Raw genomic sequence first — 26823 nt, 5'->3', positions numbered from 1 at the left:
TTCACTCAAAAAAGTATGCATAATTTAAAACAAAATAAAACTAATACATAATTTACAATTGCATAAACAATTCGGTGGAAAAACTTCTCTTCAACTCCAATTTTTCAAGATAGCATCGGGTTTTTAACAATAAAATTCTTTACAGGCCAGAGACTTAAATTTTTTAAAAAAGCCTTTGTAACATTTTTTTAACTATATGTGTTTTTCATAAGTTTATTATTTTTTATGTATATATTTTTACAAGAACACTTTGTCTTTATCTTATATTCTTAACTTTATCTTTGAGTCAATTTGAATTTCAATTTTCCTTCAGGTGCATACATAAATGTAACTTTATATTCTAGCGGTTCATAATTGTACTCCAACTTGTATGAGCGTATCAACTGAAACAAAATTAAATTTATTAGAAACTTAATTGCAGAAATTAAAGATGGGAAAAAGAACAATATTTGCAGCATTTTTTAGTCAAAGTAAATCTTTGTTTTAATCAAGTTAAACTTTTTTAGATTAGAAATCTTTAGAAAAAGGTTTAATATTGTTGTGTTGTGTAGGCAGGTTTTTTTTTACATAAACTTTTTTTAGTCTTAAAAGTAGTAATCCATTTTTTTTATTTTAAATAGATTAATTTATAAGTTACAACAGTAATTTCTACCGATTGATCATTTTCATCACTAAAAAATCAATTATTCAATTTGAAGAAAAATGATTATTGAATTTCCAGCATAAGTTTAATAAGTAAACAAATCATTATTGCATTATATGGTAAAAAACACTTCTGATATATATATGTGTGTGTGTTATATTAAATAATTGATTTTTAACGCTGAAGTTGATCAATTTGCATTGTAATAATAAAAATGTTTGGGTAACTTTAAAGTTGTATTATATTGAAAATGTAAAGCTTAGTGGTACGAGGGGCATACTTATATTTTGAGCCTTGGCAACACTGAGTGTTGTCAGGTACTATCTGACGTTTCCACTTGAAAGTTTGACATTTTTGACCAAACCTTCTTCAGAACGTTTTGTTTTTTGAGCGCGATTTGTGTTGTTTACAGTCACTTGAAAATAGTGTCTCAGCGAAAAAATGGAATTAACTCGTGAAAATTTTTGTGCCATGATTTATTACGACTTTCGACGTGGATTATCAAGACAGGAGTGCATCGATCAACTTACTTCCACTTTTGGCGATAAAGCCCCGTACTTTGCCACTGTGAAACGCTGGTATAACGAATTCAATCGTGGTCGTCATTCGCTCACCGACGAAAGTCGTGAAGGTCGTCCAAAATCAGTTGTGTCAGAAAACATTGATGCTGTGCAAAAACTAATAATGCAAGATCGCATGTGACATACTGTGAGATTGAGGCAACCTTAGGCATTAGTTCCACCAGCATATATAAAATATTGCATGATCATTTAGCCGTGAAAAAGGTTTGTTCTCGTTGGATCCCACATAATCTGACAAAATATCAAAAAGATGCTCGTGTCGATTGGTGCCAGCAAATGCTTAAGAAATACAATGGCGGTGCTTCAAAAGACGTGTATAAGATTGTAACAGGTGACGAATCATGGATATATGCGTATGAGCCGGAAACTAAACTGCAGTCGACTGTATGGGTGTTTCAAGATGAACCAAATCCAACAAAAGTTGTTCGCGCTCGAAGCACTTCGAAACAAATGGTCGCCTGTTTTTTCGGAAAAACTGGTCATGTGGCAACAGTGCCTTTAGAGGAACGTAGAACCAATTCTGAATGGTACACAACCATTTGTTTGCCGGAAGTCTTCGATGAAATAAGGAAAACAAACAAGCGCCGTCGGATCATTCTTCATCAAGATAATGCCAGCTGTCACACATCTCTTCTAACAACCGACTATTTGAACACTCAAAAAATCGAATTAATGGGTCATCCGCCGTACAGTCCTGATTTGGCACCAAATGACTTCTTTTTGTTTCCGAACGTCAAGAATAAATTACGTGGACAACGATTTTCGTCGGCAGAAGAAGCCGTTGATGCATTCAAAAACCATGTTTTGGAGGAGTCTCAGGCAGAATGGAAGACAAATTACTGTTTTTTTATTATTAGGCTCAAAATATAAATAGTGCCCCTCGTACGTTTGGATAAAAAATGTTTTTTCTCTAGGTAAAACAAAAACTGATGTATAAGATTAAAGGACGGAAGGGTTTAGCTCTGTGGTTAGCAGATACTGAATTCCAACGTGGAGATTCCGGGTTCGAAATTTAAAAATTATAACCAAGGTTACTTTCATTTAGAAAATTGTTAATTTAACTGAAAATAAACAGTAATTAGTACAGATGGTGTCACTACTTATAAACTGGATGGAGCCTTAATAACTTATAATTTAAAAAAATCTATATTTCAATCACCATCAGATTTTGATTAGATTATAGGGCGGCTCCCGTTCCCCCAGTTATCTGCAGAGCGCCCGACTAAATAGCTTCACCTAGTGCCAAATGCCTTCCGAGATATCCTCACACCAGCTCAAATTTAGATAGCAAACATCCAAATCTAGAATCGTAATACACTAGTCCCTGCTACCTCTTCGTGACCAACAGTCATGATACAGAAAGGCGAAACCTTGGACTGGAGAGAGCAGAGATTTCTCGCCTAATCATCTTTCCCTCACCTTTTAATTTTACGATTAAAAAAAATATATATACCTTTGCCATCAAAATCTGCATCTCTAAATCAGCGAATCTCCTCCCAAGGCACATTCTAGCGCCATATCCGTAAGGAAGAGAAGCGAATGGATGGACATAATCTGTGTCGGACATGGTTTTCTTAGTATCTGAAGATTTCAACCAACGACTTGGTTTAAACTCTGTAGGATTGCTAACATATTCCGGCAGGCTGCCTGTTACAATGGAAGGAAATACAAGATGTACCTAGAATTCAAAAATTTCCGTGTTCAATAATTCGAGCCTTTCAAAGTTCCTAGAATACTTTATGCAGCCTATTTACCCCTTTCGGTACTTGGTAACCAGAAATCACCATGTCTTCCAGTAACATCCTTCCGTTCCCAATCACTGTGGAGTACAACCTTTAACAAAAAGAAATAAATTTTCTTATTTTTCATAAAATTTGATAATATATAATGAGATTTTGTGGCTGAAAGAACAGTTTTAAGTAATTGGAAGTACATATTTATTAATTGTTTTCTTTCTCTTAGATCTGGTACGAGCAAGCATTTTATAGGGCAAGGAAAGACATATTGAAGTAAAGCTTCAGTCACACCTATACCTTTGTCTGTGGGAACCTCAACTCTGCATCAAACCTATGAATGTGATTGATGAATATCCAGAACCGGCTAGAGATCAAAGAAGATGCGCGTGCTATAACAGATAAAATGAACAGCATTTTCCAGCGACCTAATCAAATTTTTTAACGTAGTGAAAGTGTAGGAAAAAAAAGACTCCTTTATAATGATGTGATGCTACCTTAGACTATTTGAAGCAAGGACACCTCTGGAAGGTTCCTGGAAGGTAAATACTGTTTAGTTCGCTCCTTTCTGCAATAAGGGACTAATCCCTATTTTACTCTTCGGACTGACCTGATGGTTGTAGACGAACAACGACCAAAACCTTTTACATAATAGGGCGAGCCGAAAATTAGACCTGAATAAAATTAATATGGGGATCAGTTCCTTACAAAATTTTGAGGGTAACTAGGATAGGAGGAGTAAAAATAGACCAGGACTCGAAGTTTAGGTGATTCGTAGCACCGAAGGTGGGCAGATGGATGCATGTTTCAAAACCTTAAAGAAGTGCAGGTCGATAAGTAAAGAGAGGTATGTAAGGAAGGAATCCACAAGTGTTTAGATTTAGATCAACATACCCCGCAACACTAAATTACTCATTAAAACATGGATTTAATTAAGGAGCAAAAAAACAAGACACAGGCGAGATTTTTAGGAGGGGGAACTGGATGTGTAGGTCTTGAAAACTCGTTTTTATTTATATGCCAAATGTTCCGGCACGAATGTACCCACTGGTTCTGATAAGATACTACCTCAACAGTGGCTATAATATGGTATTGGAATATGCGATGTAAAAGGAGTACAATCCGTTTAGAGGTTATAACTTTTTTGTCGTTACAATCAGTTGTCTGCAATTGCAACTTTTTTCTGTTAGAGTTTTGCCACTCATAGTTTTAGTATTTATTTATAAGAAATTAAATAACTTTCGGTTTTAAACTGACCTGAAAACCTCTTTAATAAAAGCTCTTAGATAATGCATTTGCTCTAGATGGGTGGACGTAAGTTTGACTGAAGGATTTGGCAGTAATCGTTTTAGTTCCTCGTGGATTTTTTCTTGTTCTTGACGCCGTGTTGCAAGCTGGTACAGCATTGAGCAAACTGCCATTGATATCTTTAAAAAATAAAGTCTTTTATAAAACCTCACATGCCTTTCTCTTACAACAATTATCTTCAAACTTCGAATTGTTACTGAATGTTAGTTACTTACACATATAATCTCATTAAAAAATCTTACAGTATAAAAAGTTAAGTATGAGAGTTTATTAAACGCTAAAAGGCACACAAATCAGCAAGTAGCCATGTGATCAGCGTCCAGACCGACAACAGCTATAGCTCTTATTTATAATTTACCATCTGTATCTCAATAACTATTATCACTAAACCATTGCTATTTATACCACATATAGAGAAATCTTTTTTCTACAAATTGGTAAAGAAATCATAAAAAGCGGAATAGCCGAAAGAGAGATATAGAGGTTAAAAATATTAATATATTATAGAGGTTTGAAATTTTCCAAGTTTGCCACCTCTCTCAAATTTAATCTTCGATATATCAATAACTCGATAATCAATAATATGATTGCGACTAAATCATTTATTTTTTTTTGGCAGTTATAGAGTAGACTTTTCTCTACAATGTGGTAAAGAATTCATTAAAATCGGAACAGTAGAAAGAGATTTAGAAGTTTGAATTTTGAAGGATGTGCAAAACCTCCTAAATTTAACCTTCTATATCTCAATACCTATTATGACGAAATCATTGCCACTTATACCATGTTTAGAGTAGATTTTTCTCTAAAATTTAGTAAAGAATTAATTAAAATCGGAAAGGTAGAATGAGATATATATTGGTTTAATATTTAAACGGTTTGCAAAACTTCTTAATTAACTCTTACAAAATAATCTAAAAACCTAATCTATCGAAGATTAAAATTTTCAAAGTAGAAAAAACATTTAAATAATTATTTTCATGAACAATTAACACACGTTTTCACTTTCTAATATAGCATTAGCTGGTGTGCTTGAATAGTCTAAAGAAAATATTATTTATTTTTTCTCTTGAGCTAAGATTATATAAATTTACAAATCTTTCAGAATGAGTGAAATGTATAGACAACCTCATATCGCTTGAAGGTGCTAGCGTGGGACAGTTCAGATAAAATGTTCAAGTTTATCACCATCTGCTTTACAATTATGCAGTTTTTATCTTGGTTAATGTTGTATTTGTTCCCCATTTATGTGTAATGCAGGAATTTTTTTTGACGTCTCACGAATCTAGGCCACTACTGACAGTTTATTTATATGCAATTTAAAACTATCTTAAAGGTCGTAGTTTGGGTAGAATATTACGGTAATGCAGATTATATCAAGATTCTAAAGCTTTGATAATATCCAGACATTGACAATTTTAATTAAATTTTTCTGATTTCCAAAATCATCCTGCAATGCCATGAAACTGAAACTGCAAAACATCATATGCTCCTGTTTCCATTAAAAAAAAACCTCTTAAGAGTACTAGCCAAATTAAATCGCTGCCTTAGATCATCAAAACATTTGCACCTCATAAAACATATCGTTGTTGGAGAATCTGCAGACATTTTTTTAAATTATTTCAAATTAGTTTAACTATAACAATAACTATATTGATATATAACTATATAATTATTACTATAAAATTACTATACTTAACTAAAATAAAATGATTTTAATAAAAGAATTTAAAGAGATGGGTGCCGTTCCGAAACACCTCCTTAAAAACAGTTTACTTGAAACGAATTTAAATCATAAAGATTTTATGAGTAAATGGTATTTGTACCCTAAAATAACTACCTCACAAAAAATTCTGAACGACCATTATTATTTTAAATGAGTTGTTAATTAAATTTATAGAAATGCTGGAAATGGTGGAAAACTAAAAAACTCTTCTAAATTATATGCTTTTTACAAATGTTCTGTTATAATATAATAATTGCAGATTCCGTTTTCCGCAGTTTGCTTAGACTGCATCAGATGTTCTGTAATAAGGAGTTCTTTGTTCATGGAAATTAGATGCGTCAGTAAAATCTAATTGTTTTCTGTCCTGTTTGCAAATAACAATCGCTGACTGACTCTATTTTGTAAGTTGTTCCCTGATAGCCAGCAAGTCAAATTCTTATGAACTATTCCCTAGTAAAGATGAGAATCCGTAAACTGTCAGAATTGAAAAATAATAAAACATTGGAAAGTACTAACTGTATCAATTCCAACCAGAAGCAGATCTAAGGCAAGAATGCAAGCAATTTTTGGATCTTTCTCCTTCATCAGTACTCTTTCTAGTAGGGAATAGTCACAGTTATTTGTCTTAGAGGATGATTTCTTCTCAAGATCCGTCAGCGCAATAGTGATGTATTTCAAGCAAATCCTGTAACAGATATAAACCTGCTATGAATCAATTTATACGTTTTTTTATTTCAAATTTCTGTTTTAGAAACTTTTCTGTTGAATAATTTTTGCAAAACCTAATAAACCAATGCTATAAGCAAAAAGTTAAGAATATTTCGTGCTAATAACCACTAGCATAATTGTTAGAGAATTATTTTTCTTCATTGTTATACTTCATTTCTCTAACATAGATCTACTATCAAAAGAATTTTTTTTGCCTAATAGTTCCAGATTTTTCGGTTTTCTCTTATCTATCAACTCCTAGCTATGAGTTTTATTCCAAAAAGTAATAAATTAGAAAATAAATTAATAAACTAATTAACCGTTAGAATAAACAGGTTAAATACTTACTTTCTGAAAAAATCCATGTTGTTAATGTAGCGATACCAGAGAGGAGTAGGGAAATATTGCCAATATGGAGCTTTTAATTCTAATTCTGCAACGTTTCTAAGTGCAAATTTAGCTGCATTAATTATCTGTTGTGGTTCTGAGTCCAAAGAAAGCTCTGGTTCTAAACAGCCTAATCTAACATCCAAAGCCACTTGTCCTATACCTAAAGCAAATATGTTTGAAAATATACACAGGATGATTCAGATCATTGGCTTCGCTGTTAACTTTGAACATGTTCAAGTATTATCTTACGGCAAAATTCATCTTCAACATAAATTTATTTAAATAATAATTAAGTAAAAACTGGATATCTAACTTAGTGTTTCTTCATAGGATCGTAATGTCATAATGAAAAAAAAATTCTATCTGAGGGCGCCGAAAAGTATTAAACAGTAAATACTTGTTATATCTATGTGTTTCTAGTTATGGAAAAGAGAAATATTTTTGATTGGATGCAAACCTTAAAATAATTTCGTAATTGCGGCTTTTTAGATTAAAATATATTTTAAAAATGTATTCTTTAGTTTTATGAATCCAAAAATGACTGAGGCACATCCAGAATTGAGGTTAGACACCCGAAAATATACGAAAAAGTAAAGCTTTTACAATAAAATACTAGGAAAATGTAATTATAAAGATAGACAATATACTTAATTAAAATTCCAGCTCTAGGATAAGATTAAATGGCTTAAATCTCTTACATTTGAACAGTAACATGAATCCATCTATTGTTTGTATCCGAAACATAACGCTCTAATTTATGAAAATTGACGTACATTAGATTAGATTCCGTGGAGATTGGCGAAGTCAGCTTATGCCACAAGGAGCTTTGTTGTGGCAACCTCTAATTAGAGAACCTCTCTAGTCTTACCTCTTTGGAAAGATTTAATCGTTTGGAGAGGGACTCCTGGGTAAAGCTTAAAGGCATGAGCGTTTTCGTCGTTCAATCTAACGGAAATGTTCAGTATGTGGTTTTCATGTCAAAACAATACAGGCTATCTTTTGATGTGCTCATAAGACGCATGCGATTAGTCAGTTAGCACTAGCTTATCAAAAGGCCTCCCAGCTATGTTAACTAACTAATTTGACGTTAAAGATTTCAATGTTTCAAACGAAACCAAAATTTAACTCTAAATATCTCGTTTTCTATTTAAAAGATTTCTACGAAATTTTGTACAATAATAGACACAAGTTGTTTCCATATACATATAAAATATAAACAAAATCTATCGAGTAGTTTTCGAGATATTTGATATTAAAGATTTCACTGTTTCAAACAAAACCAAAATTTAACTCTAAATATCCAGTTTCCTACTCGACAGATTTGTACGAAATTTTATATTATAATAGACACAAGTTGTCTCCATATACAGATAAAATATAAACAAAATCTATCGAGTAGGTTTCGAGATATTTGATGTTAAAAATATCAATGTTTCAAACGAAACCAAAATTTAAATCTATATATCTCGTTTCCTACTCCACAGATTTTTACGAAATTTTGTACAATAATAGACAAAAGATGTCTCTCTATTCAGATAAAATATAAACAAAATCTATTGAGTAGTTTTCGAGATATTTGCAGTCAAAGATTTCACTGTTTCAAACGAAACGAAAATTTAACTCTAAATATCTCGTTTCCTCAGCAGATTTGTACGAAATTGTATACAATAAGAGACACAAATTGTCTCCATATACAGATAAAATATAAACACAATCTATCGAGTAGTTTTCGAGATATTTGATGTTAAAAATATCAATGTTTCAAACGAAACCAAAATTTAACTCTAAGTATCTCGTTTCCTACTCACCAGATTTGTACGAAATTGTATACAGTAATAGACACAAGTTGTCTCCATATAAAGATAAAATATAAACAAAATCTATCGAGTAGTTTTCGAGATATTTGATGTTAAAGATTTCACTGTTTCAAACGAAACGAAAATTTAACTCTAAATATCTCGTTTCCTACTCGACAGATTTTTAGGAAATTTTGTACAATAATAGACACAAGTTGTTTCCATATACATATAAAATATAAACAAAATCTATCGAGTAGTTTTCGAGATATTTGATATTAAAGATTTCACTGTTTCAAACAAAACCAAAATTTAACTCTAAATATCCAGTTTCCTACTCGACAGATTTGTACGAAATTTTATATTATAATAGACACAAGTTGTCTCCATATACAGATAAAATATAAACAAAATCTATCGAGTAGGTTTCGAGATATTTGATGTTAAAAATATCAATGTTTCAAACGAAACCAAAATTTAAATCTATATATCTCGTTTCCTACTCCACAGATTTTTACGAAATTTTGTACAATAATAGACAAAAGATGTCTCTCTATTCAGATAAAATATAAACAAAATCTATTGAGTAGTTTTCGAGATATTTGCAGTCAAAGATTTCACTGTTTCAAACGAAACGAAAATTTAACTCTAAATATCTCGTTTACTACTTGACAGATTTTTATGAAATTTTATATAATAATAGACACAAGTTGTCTCCATATAAAGATAAAATATAAACAAAATCTATCGAGTAGTTTTCGAGATATTTGATGTTAAAGATTTCACTGTATCAAAGGAAACGAAAATTTAACTCTAAATATCTCGTTTCCTCAGCAGATTTGTACGAAATTGTATACAATAAGAGACACAAATTGTCTCCATATAAAGATAAAATATAAACAAAATCTATCGAGTAATTTTCGAGATATTTGATGTTAAAGATTTCACTGTTTCAAACGAAACCAAAATTTAACTCTAAGTATCTCGTTTCCTACTCACCAGATTTGTACGAAATTGTATACAGTAATAGACACAAGTTGTCTCCATATAAAGATAAAATATAAACAAAATCTATCGAGTAGTTTTCGAGATATTTGATGTTAAAGATTTCACTGTTTCAAACGAAACGAAAATTTAACTCTAAATATCTCGTTTCCTACTCGACAGATTTTTAGGAAATTTTGTACAATAATAGACACAAGTTGTTTCCATATACATATAAAATATAAACAAAATCTATCGAGTAGTTTTCGAGATATTTGATATTAAAGATTTCACTGTTTCAAACAAAACCAAAATTTAACTCTAAATATCCAGTTTCCTACTCGACAGATTTGTACGAAATTTTATATTATAATAGACACAAGTTGTCTCCATATACAGATAAAATATAAACAAAATCTATCGAGTAGGTTTCGAGATATTTGATGTAAAAATATCAATGTTTCAAACGAAACCAAAATTTAAATCTATATATCTCGTTTCCTACTCCACAGATTTTTACGAAATTTTGTACAATAATAGACAAAAGATGTCTCTCTATTCAGATAAAATATAAACAAAATCTATTGAGTAGTTTTCGAGATATTTGCAGTCAAAGATTTCACTGTTTCAAACGAAACGAAAATTTAACTCTAAATATCTCGTTTACTACTCGACAGATTTTTATGAAATTTTATATAATAATAGACACAAGTTGTCTCCATATAAAGATAAAATATAAACAAAATCTATCGAGTAGTTTTCGAGATATTTGATGTTAAAGATTTCACTGTATCAAAGGAAACGAAAATTTAACTCTAAATATCTCGTTTCCTACTCGACAGATTTTTAGGAAATTTTATATAATAATAGACAGAAGTTGTCTCCATATACAGACAAAATATAAACAAAATCTATCGAGTACTTTTCGAGATATTTGATGTTAAAAATATCAATGTTTCAAACGAAACCAAAATTTAAAGCTATATATCTCGTTTCCTACTCCACAGATTTGTACGACATTTTAAACAATAATAGACACAAGTTGTCTCCATATAAAGATAAAATATAAACAAAATCTATTGAGTAGTTTTCGAGATATTTGATGTTAAAGATTTCACTGTTTCAAACGAAACGAAAATTTAACTCTAAGTATCTCGTTTCCTACTCAGCAGATTTGTACGGAATTGTATACAGTAATAGACACAAGTTGTCTCCATATAAAGATAAAATATAAACAAAATCTATCGAGTAGTTTTCGAGATATTTGATGTTAAAGATTTCACTGTTTCAAACGAAACGAAAATTTAACTCTAAATATCTCGTTTCCTACTCGACAGATTTTTAGGAAATTTTATATAATAATAGACACAAGTTGTCTCCATATACAGATAAAATATAAACACAATCTATCGAGTAGTTTTCGAGATATTTGATGTTAAAAATATCAATGTTTCAAACGAAACCAAAATTTAAAGCTATATATCTCGTTTCCTACTCCACAGATTTTTACGAAATTTTGTACAATCATAGACACAAGTTGTCTCTCTATTCAGATAAAATATAAACAAAATTTATCGAGCAGTTTTCGGATATTTGCAGTCAAAGATTTCACCGTTTCAAACGAAACCAAAATTTAACTCTAAATATCTCGTTTCCTACTCGACAGATTTGTACGAAATTATATACAATAATAGACACAAGTTGTCTCCATAGAAAGATAAAATATAAACCAAATCTATCGAGTAATTTTCGAGATATTTGATGTTAAAGATTTCACTGTTTCAAACGAAACGAAAATTTAACTCTAAATATCTCGTTTACTACTCGACAGATTTTTATGAAATTTTATATAATAATAGACACAAGTTGTCTCCATATAAAGATAAAATATAAACAAAATCTATCGAGTAGTTTTCGAGATATTTGATGTTAAAGATTTCACTGTATCAAAGGAAACGAAAATTTAACTCTAAATATCTCGTTTCCTACTCGACAGATTTTTAGGAAATTTTATATAATAATAGACAGAAGTTGTCTCCATATACAGACAAAATATAAACAAAATCTATCGAGTACTTTTCGAGATATTTGATGTTAAAAATATCAATGTTTCAAACGAAACCAAAATTTAAAGCTATATATCTCGTTTCCTACTCCACAGATTTGTACGACATTTTAAACAATAATAGACACAAGTTGTCTCCATATAAAGATAAAATATAAACAAAATCTATTGAGTAGTTTTCGAGATATTTGATGTTAAAGATTTCACTGTTTCAAACGAAACGAAAATTTAACTCTAAGTATCTCGTTTCCTACTCAGCAGATTTGTACGGAATTGTATACAGTAATAGACACAAGTTGTCTCCATATAAAGATAAAATATAAACAAAATCTATCGAGTAGTTTTCGAGATATTTGATGTTAAAGATTTCACTGTTTGAAACGAAACGAAAATTTAACTCTAAATATCTCGTTTCCTACTCGACAGATTTTTAGGAAATTTTATATAATAATAGACACAAGTTGTCTCCATATACAGATAAAATATAAACACAATCTATCAAGTAGTTTTCGAGATATTTGATGTTAAAAATATCAATGTTTCAAACGAAACCAAAATTTAAAGCTATATATCTCGTTTCCTACTCCACAAATTTTTACGAAATTTTGTACAATCATAGACAAAAGATGTCTCTCTATTCAGATAAAATATAAACAAAATCTATCGAGTAGTTTTCGAGATATTTGCAGTCAATGATTCCACTGTTTCAAACAAAACCAAAATTTAACTCTAAATATCTCGTTTCCTACTGGACAGATTTGTACGAAATTTTGTACAATCATAGACACAAGTTGTCTCTCTATTCAGATAAAATATAAACAAAATCTATCGAGTAGTTTTCGAGATATTTGATGTTAAAGATTTCAATGTTTAAAACGAAAACAAAATTTAACTCTAAATATCTCGTTTCCTATTCGAGAGACTTTTATGACATTTTGTACAACTATAGACAAAAGATGCTTCCAAATACAGATAAAAAATAAAAAAATTTATCGAGCAGTTTTCGGATATTTGCAGTCAAAGATTTCACCGTTTCAAACGAAACCAAAATTTAACTCTAAATATCTCGTTTCCTACTCGACAGATTTGTACGAAATTATACACAATAATAGACACAAGTTGTCTCCATAGAAAGATAAAATATAAACCAAATCTATCGAGTAATTTTCGAGATATTTGATGTTAAAGATTTCACTGTTTCAAACGAAACGAAAATTTAACTCTAAATATCTCGTTTACTACTCGACAGATTTTTATGAAATTTTATATAATAATAGACACAAGTTGTCTCCATATAAAGATAAAATATAAACAAAATCTATCGAGTAGTTTTCGAGATATTTGATGTTAAAGATTTCACTGTATCAAAGGAAACGAAAATTTAACTCTAAATATCTCGTTTCCTACTCGACAGATTTTTAGGAAATTTTATATAATAATAGACAGAAGTTGTCTCCATATACAGACAAAATATAAACAAAATCTATCGAGTACTTTTCGAGATATTTGATGTTAAAAATATCAATGTTTCAAACGAAACCAAAATTTAAAGCTATATATCTCGTTTCCTACTCCACAGATTTGTACGACATTTTAAACAATAATAGACACAAGTTGTCTCCATATAAAGATAAAATATAAACAAAATCTATTGAGTAGTTTTCGAGATATTTGATGTTAAAGATTTCACTGTTTCAAACGAAACGAAAATTTAACTCTAAGTATCTCGTTTCCTACTCAGCAGATTTGTACGGAATTGTATACAGTAATAGACACAAGTTGTCTCCATATAAAGATAAAATATAAACAAAATCTATCGAGTAGTTTTCGAGATATTTGATGTTAAAGATTTCACTGTTTCAAACGAAACGAAAATTTAACTCTAAATATCTCGTTTCCTACTCGACAGATTTTTAGGAAATTTTATATAATAATAGACACAAGTTGTCTCCATATACAGATAAAATATAAACACAATCTATCGAGTAGTTTTCGAGATATTTGATGTTAAAAATATCAATGTTTCAAACGAAACCAAAATTTAAAGCTATATATCTCGTTTCCTACTCCACAGATTTTTACGAAATTTTGTACAATCATAGACAAAAGATGTCTCTCTATTCAGATAAAATATAAACAAAATCTATCGAGTAGTTTTCGAGATATTTGCAGTCAATGATTCCACTGTTTCAAACAAAAACAAAATTTAACTCTAAATATCTCGTTTCCTATTCGAGAGACTTTTATGACATTTTGTACAACTATAGACAAAAAATGCTTCCAAATACAGATAAAAAATAAACAAAATTTATCGAGTAGTTTTCGAGATATTTGATGTTAAAAATATCAATGTTTCAAACGAAACCAAAATTTAAAGCTATATATCTCGTTTCCTACTCCACAGATTTTTACGAAATTTTGTACAATCATAGACACAAGTTGTCTCTCTATTCAGATAAAATATAAACAAAATTTATCGAGTAATTTTCGAGATATTTGATGTTAAAGATTTCAGAGTTTAAAACAAAACCAAAATTTAACTCTAAATATCTCGATTCCTACTCGTGAGATTTTTAAGACATCTTGTACAACTATAGACAAAAGATGTCTCCATAGAAAGATAAAATATAAACCAAATCTATCGAGTAATTTTCGAGATATTTGATGTTAAAGATTTCACTGTTTCAAACGAAACGAAAATTTAACTCTAAATATCTCGTTTACTACTCGACAGATTTTTATGAAATTTTATATAATAATAGACACAAGTTGTCTCCATATAAAGATAAAATATAAACAAAATCTATCGAGTAGTTTTCGAGATATTTGATGTTAAAGATTTCACTGTATCAAAGGAAACGAAAATTTAACTCTAAATATCTCGTTTCCTACTCGACAGATTTTTAGGAAATTTTATATAATAATAGACAGAAGTTGTCTCCATATACAGACAAAATATAAACAAAATCTATCGAGTACTTTTCGAGATATTTGATGTTAAAAATATCAATGTTTCAAACGAAACCAAAATTTAAAGCTATATATCTCGTTTCCTACTCCACAGATTTGTACGACATTTTAAACAATAATAGACACAAGTTGTCTCCATATAAAGATAAAATATAAACAAAATCTATTGAGTAGTTTTCGAGATATTTGATGTTAAAGATTTCACTGTTTCAAACGAAACGAAAATTTAACTCTAAGTATCTCGTTTCCTACTCAGCAGATTTGTACGGAATTGTATACAGTAATAGACACAAGTTGTCTCCATATAAAGATAAAATATAAACAAAATCTATCGAGTAGTTTTCGAGATATTTGATGTTAAAGATTTCACTGTTTCAAACGAAACGAAAATTTAACTCTAAATATCTCGTTTCCTACTCGACAGATTTTTAGGAAATTTTATATAATAATAGACACAAGTTGTCTCCATATACAGATAAAATATAAACACAATCTATCGAGTAGTTTTCGAGATATTTGATGTTAAAGATTTCACTGTTTCAAACGAAACGAAAATTTAACTCTAAATATCTCGTTTACTACTCGACAGATTTTTATGAAATTTTATATAATAATAGACACAAGTTGTCTCCATATAAAGATAAAATATAAACAAAATCTATCGAGTAGTTTTCGAGATATTTGATGTTAAAGATTTCACTGTATCAAAGGAAACGAAAATTTAACTCTAAATATCTCGTTTCCTACTCGACAGATTTTTAGGAAATTTTATATAATAATAGACAGAAGTTGTCTCCATATACAGACAAAATATAAACAAAATCTATCGAGTACTTTTCGAGATATTTGATGTTAAAAATATCAATGTTTCAAACGAAACCAAAATTTAAAGCTATATATCTCGTTTCCTACTCCACAGATTTGTACGACATTTTAAACAATAATAGACACAAGTTGTCTCCATATAAAGATAAAATATAAACAAAATCTATTGAGTAGTTTTCGAGATATTTGATGTTAAAGATTTCACTGTTTCAAACGAAACGAAAATTTAACTCTAAGTATCTCGTTTCCTACTCAGCAGATTTGTACGGAATTGTATACAGTAATAGACACAAGTTGTCTCCATATAAAGATAAAATATAAACAAAATCTATCGAGTAGTTTTCGAGATATTTGATGTTAATGATTTCACTGTTTCAAACGAAACGAAAATTTAACTCTAAATATCTCGTTTCCTACTCGACAGATTTTTAGGAAATTTTATATAATAATAGACACAAGTTGTCTCCATATACAGATAAAATATAAACACAATCTATCGAGTAGTTTTCGAGATATTTGATGTTAAAAATATCAATGTTTCAAACGAAACCAAAATTTAAAGCTATATATCTCGTTTCCTACTCCACAGATTTGTACGACATTTTAAACAATAATAGACACAAGTTGTCTCCATATAAAGATAAAATATAAACAAAATCTATTGAGTAGTTTTCGAGATATTTGATGTTAAAGATTTCACTGTTTCAAACGAAACGAAAATTTAACTCTAAGTATCTCGTTTCCTACTCAGCAGATTTGTACGGAATTGTATACAGTAATAGACACAAGTTGTCTCCATATAAAGATAAAATATAAACAAAATCTATCGAGTAGTTTTCGAGATATTTGATGTTAAAGATTTCACTGTTTCAAACGAAACGAAAATTTAACTCTAAATATCTCGTTTCCTACTCGACAGATTTTTAGGAAATTTTATATAATAATAGACACAAGTTGTCTCCATATACAGATAAAATATAAACACAATCTATCGAGTAGTTTTCGAGATATTTGATGTTAAAAATATCAATGTTTCAAACGAAACCAAAATTTAAAGCTATATATCTCGTTTCCTACTCCACAGATTTTTACGAAATTTTGTACAATCATAGACAAAAGATGTCTCTCTATTCAGATAAAATATAAACAAAATCTATCGAGTAGTTTTCGAGATATTTGCAGTCAATGATTCCACTGTTTCAAACAAAACCAAAATTTAACTCTAAATATCTCGTTTCCTACTGGACAGATTTGTACGAAATTTTGTACAATCATAGACACAAGTTGTCTCTCTATTCAGATAAAATATAAACAAAATCTATCGAGTAGTTTTCGAGATATTTGATGTTAAAGATTTCAATGTTTAAAACGAAAACAAAATTTAACTCTAAATATCTCGTTTCCTATTCGAGAGACTTTTATGACATTTTGTACAACTATAGACAAAAGATGCTTCCAAATACAGATAAAAAATAAACAAAATTTATCGAGCAGTTTTCGGATATTTGCAGTCAAAGATTTCACCGTTTCAAACGAAACCAAAATTTAACTCTAAATATCTCGTTTCCTACTCGACAGATTTGTACGAAATTATATACAATAATAGACACAAGTTGTCTCCATAGAAAGATAAAATATAAACCAAATCTATCGAGTAATTTTCGAGATATTTGATGTTAAATATTTCAGAGTTTAAAACGAAACCAAAATTTAACTCTAAATATCTCGATTCCTACTCGTGAGATTTTTAAGACATCTTGTACAACTATAGACAAAAGATGTCTCTATATACAGATAAAATATAAACAAAATCTATCGAGTAGTTTTGGACGTATTAGATGTTAATGATTTCATTGTTTCAAACGAAACCAAAATTTAACTGTTAATATCTGTTTTCCTACTCGACAGATTTCAAACGGAACAAAAATTTAATTATAAATATCTTGTGTTTTACTCTACAGATCATTACTAAATTTTATACAATTAGAGACAAAAGATGTCCACGTAGAGGAGTTTTAACCGTTTCTTCGTGCTAAATTTTATCAAAATCGGACTTTGGGTTATAGAATTATTAGTAATAATATTTTTAGAAAACGCCTTATTTGGGTGGGGCGAACTGCCCTCCTTATATGGCACAGCGTCGAGACTTTTAAAGTGCAAATGTGTACAATATTTCGATTCGAATGACACTTCATTCATGAAAATCGGTTCACGTGTCGATAATTTGAATCGAATGCTATACTTCACCTTAACAAGTGTAAGAGCTGATCGCCGCTTTAATGTTACCTAGGGGAGCCCTAACCCTATCATCCTACCAAATTTTATCAAAATGGGGCAAGATTTGCAGAGTAATTAGTAATAATAATTTTGGACGGGGATTAGCTATGGAGGTTAGCATACTGGACTCCCACGCGGAGGTTCCGTGTTCGAATCCATTCCCAAAAGGCACATCTACATAAAATTCCGAATCGAATGACACCTCATTCATGAAGATCGGTTTAAGCGTTTAGGCGCTACGCAGTTTATAAAAAAGTTAACAAGAACATTTTTTGAAAAAGCGGTTTTTGCTCATTTTCGGCAACTTTTTTCTCGAAACCTATTAGATCTAGGTTGTTGCAAAAAAAATACAGTTACAAAGAAGGGTTTGCCCTTTGTTTGAATGAAAATTTGGGAATTCTGTCTTTTATAGAAAAAGAAAAAAAAATTGTCAAATTTGGGTGTTTTCCAACGTTACGCTTTTTCGTGCACTTTTTGACGATCAACCCTTATACCCTTTAATAACTATAAGGGTAAGGGATTAGCTATGTGGTTAGCGAATCCAGCTGCTCGCCTTTAGATTTTCTATTCCTAGGAGCTTCTTACAGCTCACCGTCCGATGTTAGATTGTGTTGTCTGTAACGAGAGACACTGTTCGGAGGCCGGCAGGGCAATAAAAAATCTCCGGGCGCCAATAACTTCAGATGTTGACGCGCCTTAAATCATTAAAAAAAAAAATTATTACTGTAGTAACAATCGTAGTAAATTTACACGAGTTGTCTGTTCAAATGTAAACTTCTGGCCTGAGGTTACACTCACCATTCCTACGTCTAATTGTGTATCAACGGTTTGTTGGATGAACTACTGCGCTATTTTGCTAAGCTGTAAATAGCTCAGGTCCTTCGCGGATACCATACGAATCCTTCCCGTCAGGCAAGCTGCCTAAATGAATGCCTTGACACCCATACAAGTACTAATATTCATTAGAGACAGAGACATTAGATCCAAGAGATGACAGCTGCCTTGAATTAACTTCGTACGACCAAAAGATCTGAGGTCTTTTGATCTCTTTCCTCTTAATTTCAACTTGCGGGAAGTTGAACCTACTTTTGACTAAAAAGTCGTCTTCAACGATAAGACCCATTTTCTGGTTGAGAACGGATTTGTTAATACACAAAATCGCAATTGTAGTACTAAAAATTACTTGAAAATCCTATGTAAAATGTACCCAAGCAAACTTTGAATGACTGTACTAACATTCCAGTGACCATTTGTGTATTTCATTGTCAAAATCTTCTGGCACTTCTTCCTTCTCATCTTTTAGTTGCACTATTCTACAAAAAAAAAAAAGGTTAATAATACATACTTGTAATGTTTAACTCCAGATATAACTCAGCGTTGCTCACCTCTGAATAAATTCTTCAGTGATACTTTCAATTGGTGAAATATACATTCTAACTACAGATGGTTGAAGTATTGGTTTTTGTACTTTAGTACGAAATATTCGCCAAGGTTCACCATGTCTGAAATTATTGTAAAGGAAATAAAATTAGTTTTATTTTTAAATTGAATACCAAAAGAAGATTACGGGGATTCTGTGAGTTAATGGTCGAGAAACGCCATTTTTTGGGTGTGAAGAATTAAGATATCTGGGCTCTGTTTATCTCATAACGACGTGCCCACGTTATTAAAAGTCAAATTACAACCGGGAAAAATTGTTACGCAGTCTTTTTGCCAGTTCTCCGAAGAAATTTGTAGCTAGGCAAGTGAAGCTCGCCATGTCCGTATTTGACGATGCTCAAACCAGTGCTTACAGTTATATAGCTCCGAGACCTGGAGCATAAAAAGGACAGATAAGTTGCGTTCGAATAGCTGGGAGCGAAAAGTATTAAGAGCAATTTGTGGACCAGTCCAACAAAGCGGGTTAAAGAGAATAGAAAACTTAGAGAACTCTATTAGGAGAAAGATCAAGTGACATTAATAAAGATAAATAGGCCGCGTTGTTTTGAGTAATGTGCAGTGTTTCCAATAATCGAAAAGGCTCTGCGAGGGACTCTCAGAAGGAACAAAACCGCGAGAAAAGCTCCATATAGAATGGAGCTTTAAAATACGGAGGATGAACAAAATAAAATAAAAAAATAATGATGCCTTGGAGGAAATTCTCCAATCTAAGGCCAAGGTTCTTCAAGCACCATAAAACCACAGGAAGAAGAAATTGATTTTTAAGGACTCAGAACTTTATGAACTTGATTACTTGAAGTTTACCGCAAAGTTACAACAATAAAACCTGCGACTGCTTGTGTAGGATTTGTCAGGAAGAAGTGTAAACTGCAAGTTCTGCTGGCACTGTGCAGTGCAAAGCTGTGTCAGCACTAAGGGCTTGTATTACTCAGAGTTCGGATGTTCAAGGTCATTCGAGGAACCTCTGTACAAACTCCTGTCTTATCAAGCAGATAGGCCTTTAGTTGCTGCTTTAATTGTGAGGGTCACAATTCAATCTTTTTATTCAGTTTAGTTGACTGTATAAACTACTCGTATCAGCAAATGTAAATACTTACACACCAATGACGCCTGGTAGTTGTCCAAAAAATTCTTTGCGCACTTCGGATTTATACTTAACAAGGCAGGGCATTGATGGTCGATACGGTGTGTCACCTTCCTGTCTAAATACTTTCTCCGCCTCGTCAGCATCGTAGACAAACACTAGATCTGGTCGACCCATCAGACCGGCCATTTTCACTAAAGTACCATATTTTTCGTACAGTGTTCTCGATAGAGCGGCCACATCACAAAGTTTATACTGACCTGCAACGGATTAATGTAGCTTACAGTACTAATTGAAAAGACGTTATAGATACACTGATCTTTTTTTTTGTTCCTTAGTACGTTTCGGACCATCAAGGGTAAAATAAAATTTTAATGTAAAAATGTAGATAAAGTACATTATTTTTAACATTTTTTCATAATTTTTTGCTTTATCTTGAAAAGCGACCGGATGAAAAGAGAACTTTTTTGAAAAGAAGAAGGAGAAAAAAGTAATAAATACAGCAATTTTAAGTTTATAAGAACCTTTCTCCTCCTAGAGTAATCACACTTTTTAAATAAAAATTAACTTGCCTGTTCTACCGGACCTTGCTGCATATTTAGCAAAGATCTGTTTAGAGCGTAGGTAAGATTCTGTACAGCACGCAACATTCCGTGTGTAAGATTTCTATTTTGTAAAGAATTAGATTGTTCATTGCCACTTAATATGAATAAGAAAAATAAAAATAATAAAAAAAGCAATACAGGGGTCTTAAAAAATGCCCAGGTTTTGCTCTGGCGAGGATTTAGCGCTCTCGGAGAGAAGATAGTCAATAATTTCATACCATCTGCAAGTGTCACACATCCTAAAATTAAAACGCTTACCTATTATTGGAAAAAATCTCCAAGTATTTCCTAAAATAGGAATCGGTTTTGGGCCAGGAACTTCTGAATATGGACGAACAATTGGCACTTCCTCTTGCTGTAAAGTTACATGACTACATTCTTGCACATGAGTTTTATATGATACTGATACACTCCTTAATAATTCGCACTGCCCTTTAAAACTCCCAGCACAGAACACTTTCTTCATTACAATTCTGGAAACATATTCAAAGAAATTAATTTCAAAATGTGTAAAGCACAGGAAAGATGAAAATGTTATGTCACTTAAACCGTTAATAAGTTACGTCACTTATTTTTAATACTAACATACCACTCTTGGCAAATAATATTAAATTGTTTCAAGGATATCTCAGATGTACGTGATAATTAGGCTATTCAAGATAATAACAGTACATTTTACGAATACTCCTATTAATAGAAACTAATTTGTAAATGATATCGGTATCTATACTCATCTTTAGCTACCAAAGTAACAGTTTTATTAAATGCTGAGTTTCATCTTTGGGAACTTAACCATTAAGAGTTTTAAGACTATATACACACTGCCCGTCCAAAGCCTTCAATTAGCTTCTCCCTGGACCCTGTATTATAAAGCCCGTCTAGACTACTTAGCGGATACAGCTTAGGTTTCTCAAAAGGATTGACAAGATGAACGGGTTATCAACTGATAGCATATTCTTGGGTGAAAGTTTCCCTAAATTTCGGCACTCGTTTTGTTCAAAGATAAAGAGCAGACCTCGTCTTCCAATTCAAAATTATCCATAATAAATTGAATTGCTCTAATAAATTGATTTCCAAGTTCATGCAATAAACCTGTTCCTTCCAAAAATTATTACTTCGCCAATTATTCCCAATTCTTTCTCATTTCTTTACTTAGGTCCATTTGTAACTACGAGGGACATTCAAGAATTGAAGAGACAAATTGATGTAGAAAAAAAACTTACAAAATATTTTATCAACTTATTTTACAAAATAAGACTTCTCAACATAATCCCCAACAATATTAATGCACTTGACCCAACGATGAACTAGTTTTTTTTATATCTGATGCAAAGAAGTCTTTCTCTTGTTCTTTGAGCCAGTTTCCCACGAATTCTTTGACCTCCTCGCTGTTGAACTTTTTTCCACTTAATGCCTGCTTGAGTAGATTAAACAAATGAAAATCAGGGGTAGCCAAATCTGGACTGTAGGGAGGATGAAGTAATTATAAGAGTTGACTCCTCGTGCACCCCAAAAGACGGCCAACATGACTTTTCCCGTTGATGTTTGTGTTTTGATTTTTTTTTTTTTTTTTTTGACAGGTGAGATGATGTGCTTCCATTCCATGCTTTGTCTTTTGGACTCTGGTTCAAAATGGTGATTCCAAGTTTCATCACATGTTAAAATCTTGTTTAGATACGGGTCACCTTCCCTTTCATAGCGTTCTTTCAAGTCTGAACACATTTGGAGTCTTGCTTCCTTGTGTTGTTGTGTTAACTCTTTCGGGACCCACCTTCCACTTGTTTTTAAGTACTTGAGATTGTTTTTAATGATGTTATGAACTGTGACAACACTTACTCCAACTGTTTTTGCTATATATTCAACTGTAATACGTCGGTCTTCATGAATAATATCGTCAATGCGGGTTTGAAGCTAAGTAGTTGGCACTTCAATAACGATGCTGGTCAGTCCCCGATGTTAGACTGTTTTTGAACTGTTCAACCCACTTAAAAATTTCTGCGGTTCATACAACCCCCCCATACTCTAAAATTATTCCAGAAAAGATTTTAGCCGGTTTTTCACCTTCATGAAGCAACAAACGGATCACTGAACGTTGTTCAGCTAACATGGGAATTTCAAGTGGACGCGCCATCATTGAATGCAATTTTGAGGTTATAAAAAAAAGAAGTTTTTATTCGCAAACTCTTCTCAGCTGATTGCAGTAAGGTTAAGACATAAAAGTACCAAACTACTTCATTTCTACATCAGTTTGTCTCTTTAATTCTTGAATGTCCCTCCTATATTGCTGATGAGTTTAATATTTTCCTGCCGAATATTTATTACGTTTATCAACAATAGACTATTGATTAAGAACTTGAGAAATTTACATTAGTTATTATTAACTAGTCTGTTTGGGATAAATATTTCCATCTAAATAATGTTTACATTACATTATATACAATAATTTTGCAGCATACATTTTTCTTTTCATTTATTTGTAGCTATTTACTTTCTGTAATGTATTACTTATTTCAGTGTATGCGTAACTTTTTTTTAATGCATGATAATGTTATTAATTGTATTATCACTAATTTGAAATGACATTCCTGCGTGTATAAATAAAAAATATTCAGACGACTTTCACTTTCTGAAATTCAGTTGTTCATATTTCGACTTTTTATTAAATAAAACGGCTTTATATTTTTAACAAGAAAATAAAGTCATTTGGGAAAAGCATGACGCGGAACTATAATTTATTTTCATGAAAATAATTTCATACTAAAGCGGCAGGTCTTCATTTGAGTTATGGTTTGGGAAGACTAGAAAATGTCAATCTAGAGTCTCACTACTGATAAAACGAAAATTTTGAATTTTCGCACCATATCTATTTAAAAATAATATTTCAGTAACAATATGCATTAAGTAAACAAATTAAATGACTCAACCATGGACACTGACCATTGGTGGGGGGGTAATCGATTGAAATTTTAGATCATTTGATTCTTACATTGTTTACAAAACAAGGAACAAATTATAAATTTATTTCATTAAAAACAAAGCAAAAAGGTAACTAAAAAGCAAAAGCCAATTTGAAAGAACTAAGAAATCATAATGAAAAGAAAAGAACGCTTCATTCATGAAAATCTAGTGTAGCGCCTCAGGGCAGGGTTTAACCCTGAAGAGTCGATTCCGAACCGAACCTCTTCACAATTTTCGCTTCGAGAGCTCTCTTATGATCCGCTCTCTTATGTCGCTCTCATTGTACTCATAAAGTTCTACAACTTTTATGTTAAACATTTATCTAAACCAATTCGTTTAGAGATCTTTTAGAGAAAGGGGTGGTGGTCATGCTTCCTCTAAAGTGCTATTCCAGTATAATGATTGGTGCAGAGTCTTTATATCATTAAGGAGGATTAAGATGTTGGGAAAATTCCGAGTTTACACTTTGGAAATACCACTTCACTGAATGGATTTTTCACTTTTCGGAAACTGAAATATTTTTTTCGAAAACGGCTTCTTGGATTTTATTTAAACATCGTATAAATAGTACGTATTGGGAATCCATAAGTTTCATTGAAATAATTTTTCTAGGGAAATTCGTTTTAGGGCAGTTCTGAGCAGGGGTAAGAGGAGGGGTAAGGGCATGGCAAGAGGAGGGGTAAGAGCAGGTTTTCCTCTTAACTTTCTTCAGATACGCTGGAAAAATTGTATATTGTTGGTACAAAGAAAAAAATGTTTAAAAGTACCAAGTTTGAGAAAATGTACGATTTACCAATAGGATTGTAGAAAAGTCGTGCATATGTCTAAACAGGCTTTTACGTTTTTTAAAACCACTTTAATCTTCAAAGAACATAAAAATTTGTATTTCTAGTTGGAAATCAAAATTTAAAATCAGCAACTTAACAGACCAATATGTAATTTTTACTTTCTCTTACTAGGTAAGAATTAGTGTTGCAATCATGTCAAATTTTCAATTTTGAGTTTTCACCGTTTTGAAGTCCCCTGTGTCCAAAAAATTGTTTGTTAGAATTTTCTCTCTCCGTGTGAACAAAATATCTCAAAAACCAAAAAAACTAGGGAACAGAAACTTTATATATATATCAATTAGGTTTCGAACAGAGGACTAGACTGTAACTTAGCGATCAAGATTCCTCTACCGTAACTACCATATTACAAAATGCATTTTCCACTTTTTAGAGGTTTTCTCAAAAATGTGGTACTTATATTTGAAACATTTTTCCGAAAAAATTTAATTAAGGTCAATTTTGGGAGAGAGGGGTAGATATCCTTTCCTCGAAAGGACCAATTAACAGGATGTGTGGCACAGTATCTTATTAATGAGTTGCTAAAATTCAAAATTTTAAAGGAAATGCCAGCCACAACTAAAATTACAACTTTTACTTGTACTTTTTCGATTTTTGCAATTTTTTATTTTTTTGTTTGTTTCGAAAATGCATCCAGCGGTTTATTTTTTAATCTTTGCACATTCATGGTGGCTGTAAGTTTTTTAAAAAACTTATTTCTTTGAAACTTCGATATTGGGACTTTGTGGGAGAGATTGGTGGGCATCCCTTTAAAGTACCTTTTCCTTAAAATGTTCAGCCACGGGTGTTGTAGAAGGGGGGGGATAAATGTGAAGCTCTAAATTGCCGAGTTTGAAGAAAACACCTTAGCCGAAAGTTTAATACACTTTTCATTTTTTAGAGTTTTTCCCCCATAAAAGTGTAATTTCGGTGTAATAATCTAGATAATGTTAGTAACAATTAAAAAGGTTTTACAAATTGGAGTTTGAAAAATGATTACTTAAGTTAGAACATGAGAGAATTGCAGTAAAACGGAGTCTTGTGAGTGTTCACACCAGACACAGGAGCTCCGAACTCTGGAAATCACAAGATTGTACATATTACATTTTTAGAGAAAGTTCAAAGAAATAACGAGAATTTATTGCAGGAGGCTGTACTTACCTATTTTTGTTTGAGAATGTAACACTAATACTATTTTTTAAAAATCATGCAAATGAATTAAATAACACTAAGAAGAAATGCAACAATCAGAATTGCAACAGTCTCAGCTGTATGTAATTACTAGTGGAATGCACACCGTCTGTCCTACTTTAAGACCACAGACAACGTAGAAAGTCGCCGGACGGTACGATGTATTGGACTGTACTACGTAGTGGGAGAAGACCAGCTCTCTAGCGGCTCTTCTACATATTCATTCGTATGACTAGGCCAAGTCCCCGCAAGTAATTTTAAAGACAAACTCCTACTATTTGTTTATCTAATTCCTCTTATTCGAACTGCTTCACTCTTCAGCAAGGTCTTTGCACTTAACGAAGATCCATCTCTACTAAAAAAACAAACATTCGGAAGATCTTCAACTTAAATTTTCGCCGGAAAAACTAAATTTTGAGGTCCTATGAATAAGTGTTTTTTTAAATATAAATTTTGTATGGGTACTTATCTGGCTGTTTGTAGACAGCATAATTAAACAGACAGTGGTTTCCTAAATTTTGACCCAAGGCAATGAATCGAATTTAAAAGAAAGGAAAAGTAAAGTAATGCCTATTTCTTTTAGGCGAGCTTTCCGTCCAACTATCTAATTAGCTGACTTAGACGGAGGTGAGTAGCAAACATACTTTACTGTAATTCATTTCTCTAATTAGTCATCAAATAAAATCAAGGCCTAGACCGTAATCGAACCAAGCCATTC

The 26823-nt window shown here is 31.5% G+C and overlaps 2 protein-coding genes across 4 annotated transcripts in view; one reads left to right on the top strand and one right to left on the bottom strand.

Moving 5' to 3' along the window:
- The window catches only part of pic (DNA damage-binding protein pic), a 65254-nt gene that overhangs the window by 11211 nt on the left and 27220 nt on the right, over nucleotides 1-26823 (top strand). The window lies entirely within an intron of this gene.
- Cyp301a1 (Probable cytochrome P450 301a1, mitochondrial) lies at nucleotides 114-26218 on the bottom strand. Of its 2 annotated transcripts, XM_074138648.1 has the most exons (12): nucleotides 26076-26217; nucleotides 25915-25990; nucleotides 21391-21605; nucleotides 20541-20787; nucleotides 19389-19505; nucleotides 19240-19316; nucleotides 7045-7246; nucleotides 6505-6673; nucleotides 4215-4384; nucleotides 2979-3057; nucleotides 2678-2902; nucleotides 114-383 (listed from the first exon to the last, which is right to left on the bottom strand). In XM_074138648.1, exons 3-12 carry the CDS (start codon nucleotides 21596-21598, stop codon nucleotides 276-278), a joined length of 1602 nt encoding a protein of 533 aa, XP_073994749.1. In that variant the 5' UTR covers nucleotides 21599-21605; nucleotides 25915-25990; nucleotides 26076-26217; the 3' UTR covers nucleotides 114-275. The 2 variants fall into 2 exon arrangements, with proteins under 2 accessions (XP_073994749.1, XP_073994748.1); XM_074138647.1 differs by lacking the exon at nucleotides 25915-25990 and having other exon boundaries at nucleotides 26076-26218.

This window comes from Rhodnius prolixus, unplaced genomic scaffold (assembly GCF_049639745.1).
Source record: "Rhodnius prolixus isolate KJV_2025 unplaced genomic scaffold, Rpr scaffold_11, whole genome shotgun sequence".
Classification (NCBI taxonomy): Eukaryota; Metazoa; Arthropoda; class Insecta; order Hemiptera; family Reduviidae; genus Rhodnius; species Rhodnius prolixus.
Note: the sequence above shows the minus strand (reverse complement) of the source record. Positions and strands in the feature narration are given on the sequence as shown.

Bases quoted from the DNA above. Each gene is read 5' to 3' on its own strand.
- Cyp301a1 (XM_074138647.1), bottom strand. From the start codon at position 21,598: ATGAAGAAAGTGTTCTGTGCTGGGAGTTTTAAAGGGCAGTGCGAATTA. The intron at 4,385-6,504 runs GTTAGTACTTTC...TATTTTTTAAAG, and splicing joins TTCTGGTTGGAATTGATACA to ATATCAATGGCAGTTTGCTC. The intron at 384-2,677 runs GTATATATATTT...ATTTTGTTTCAG, and splicing joins TGCAGATTTTGATGGCAAAG to TTGATACGCTCATACAAGTT.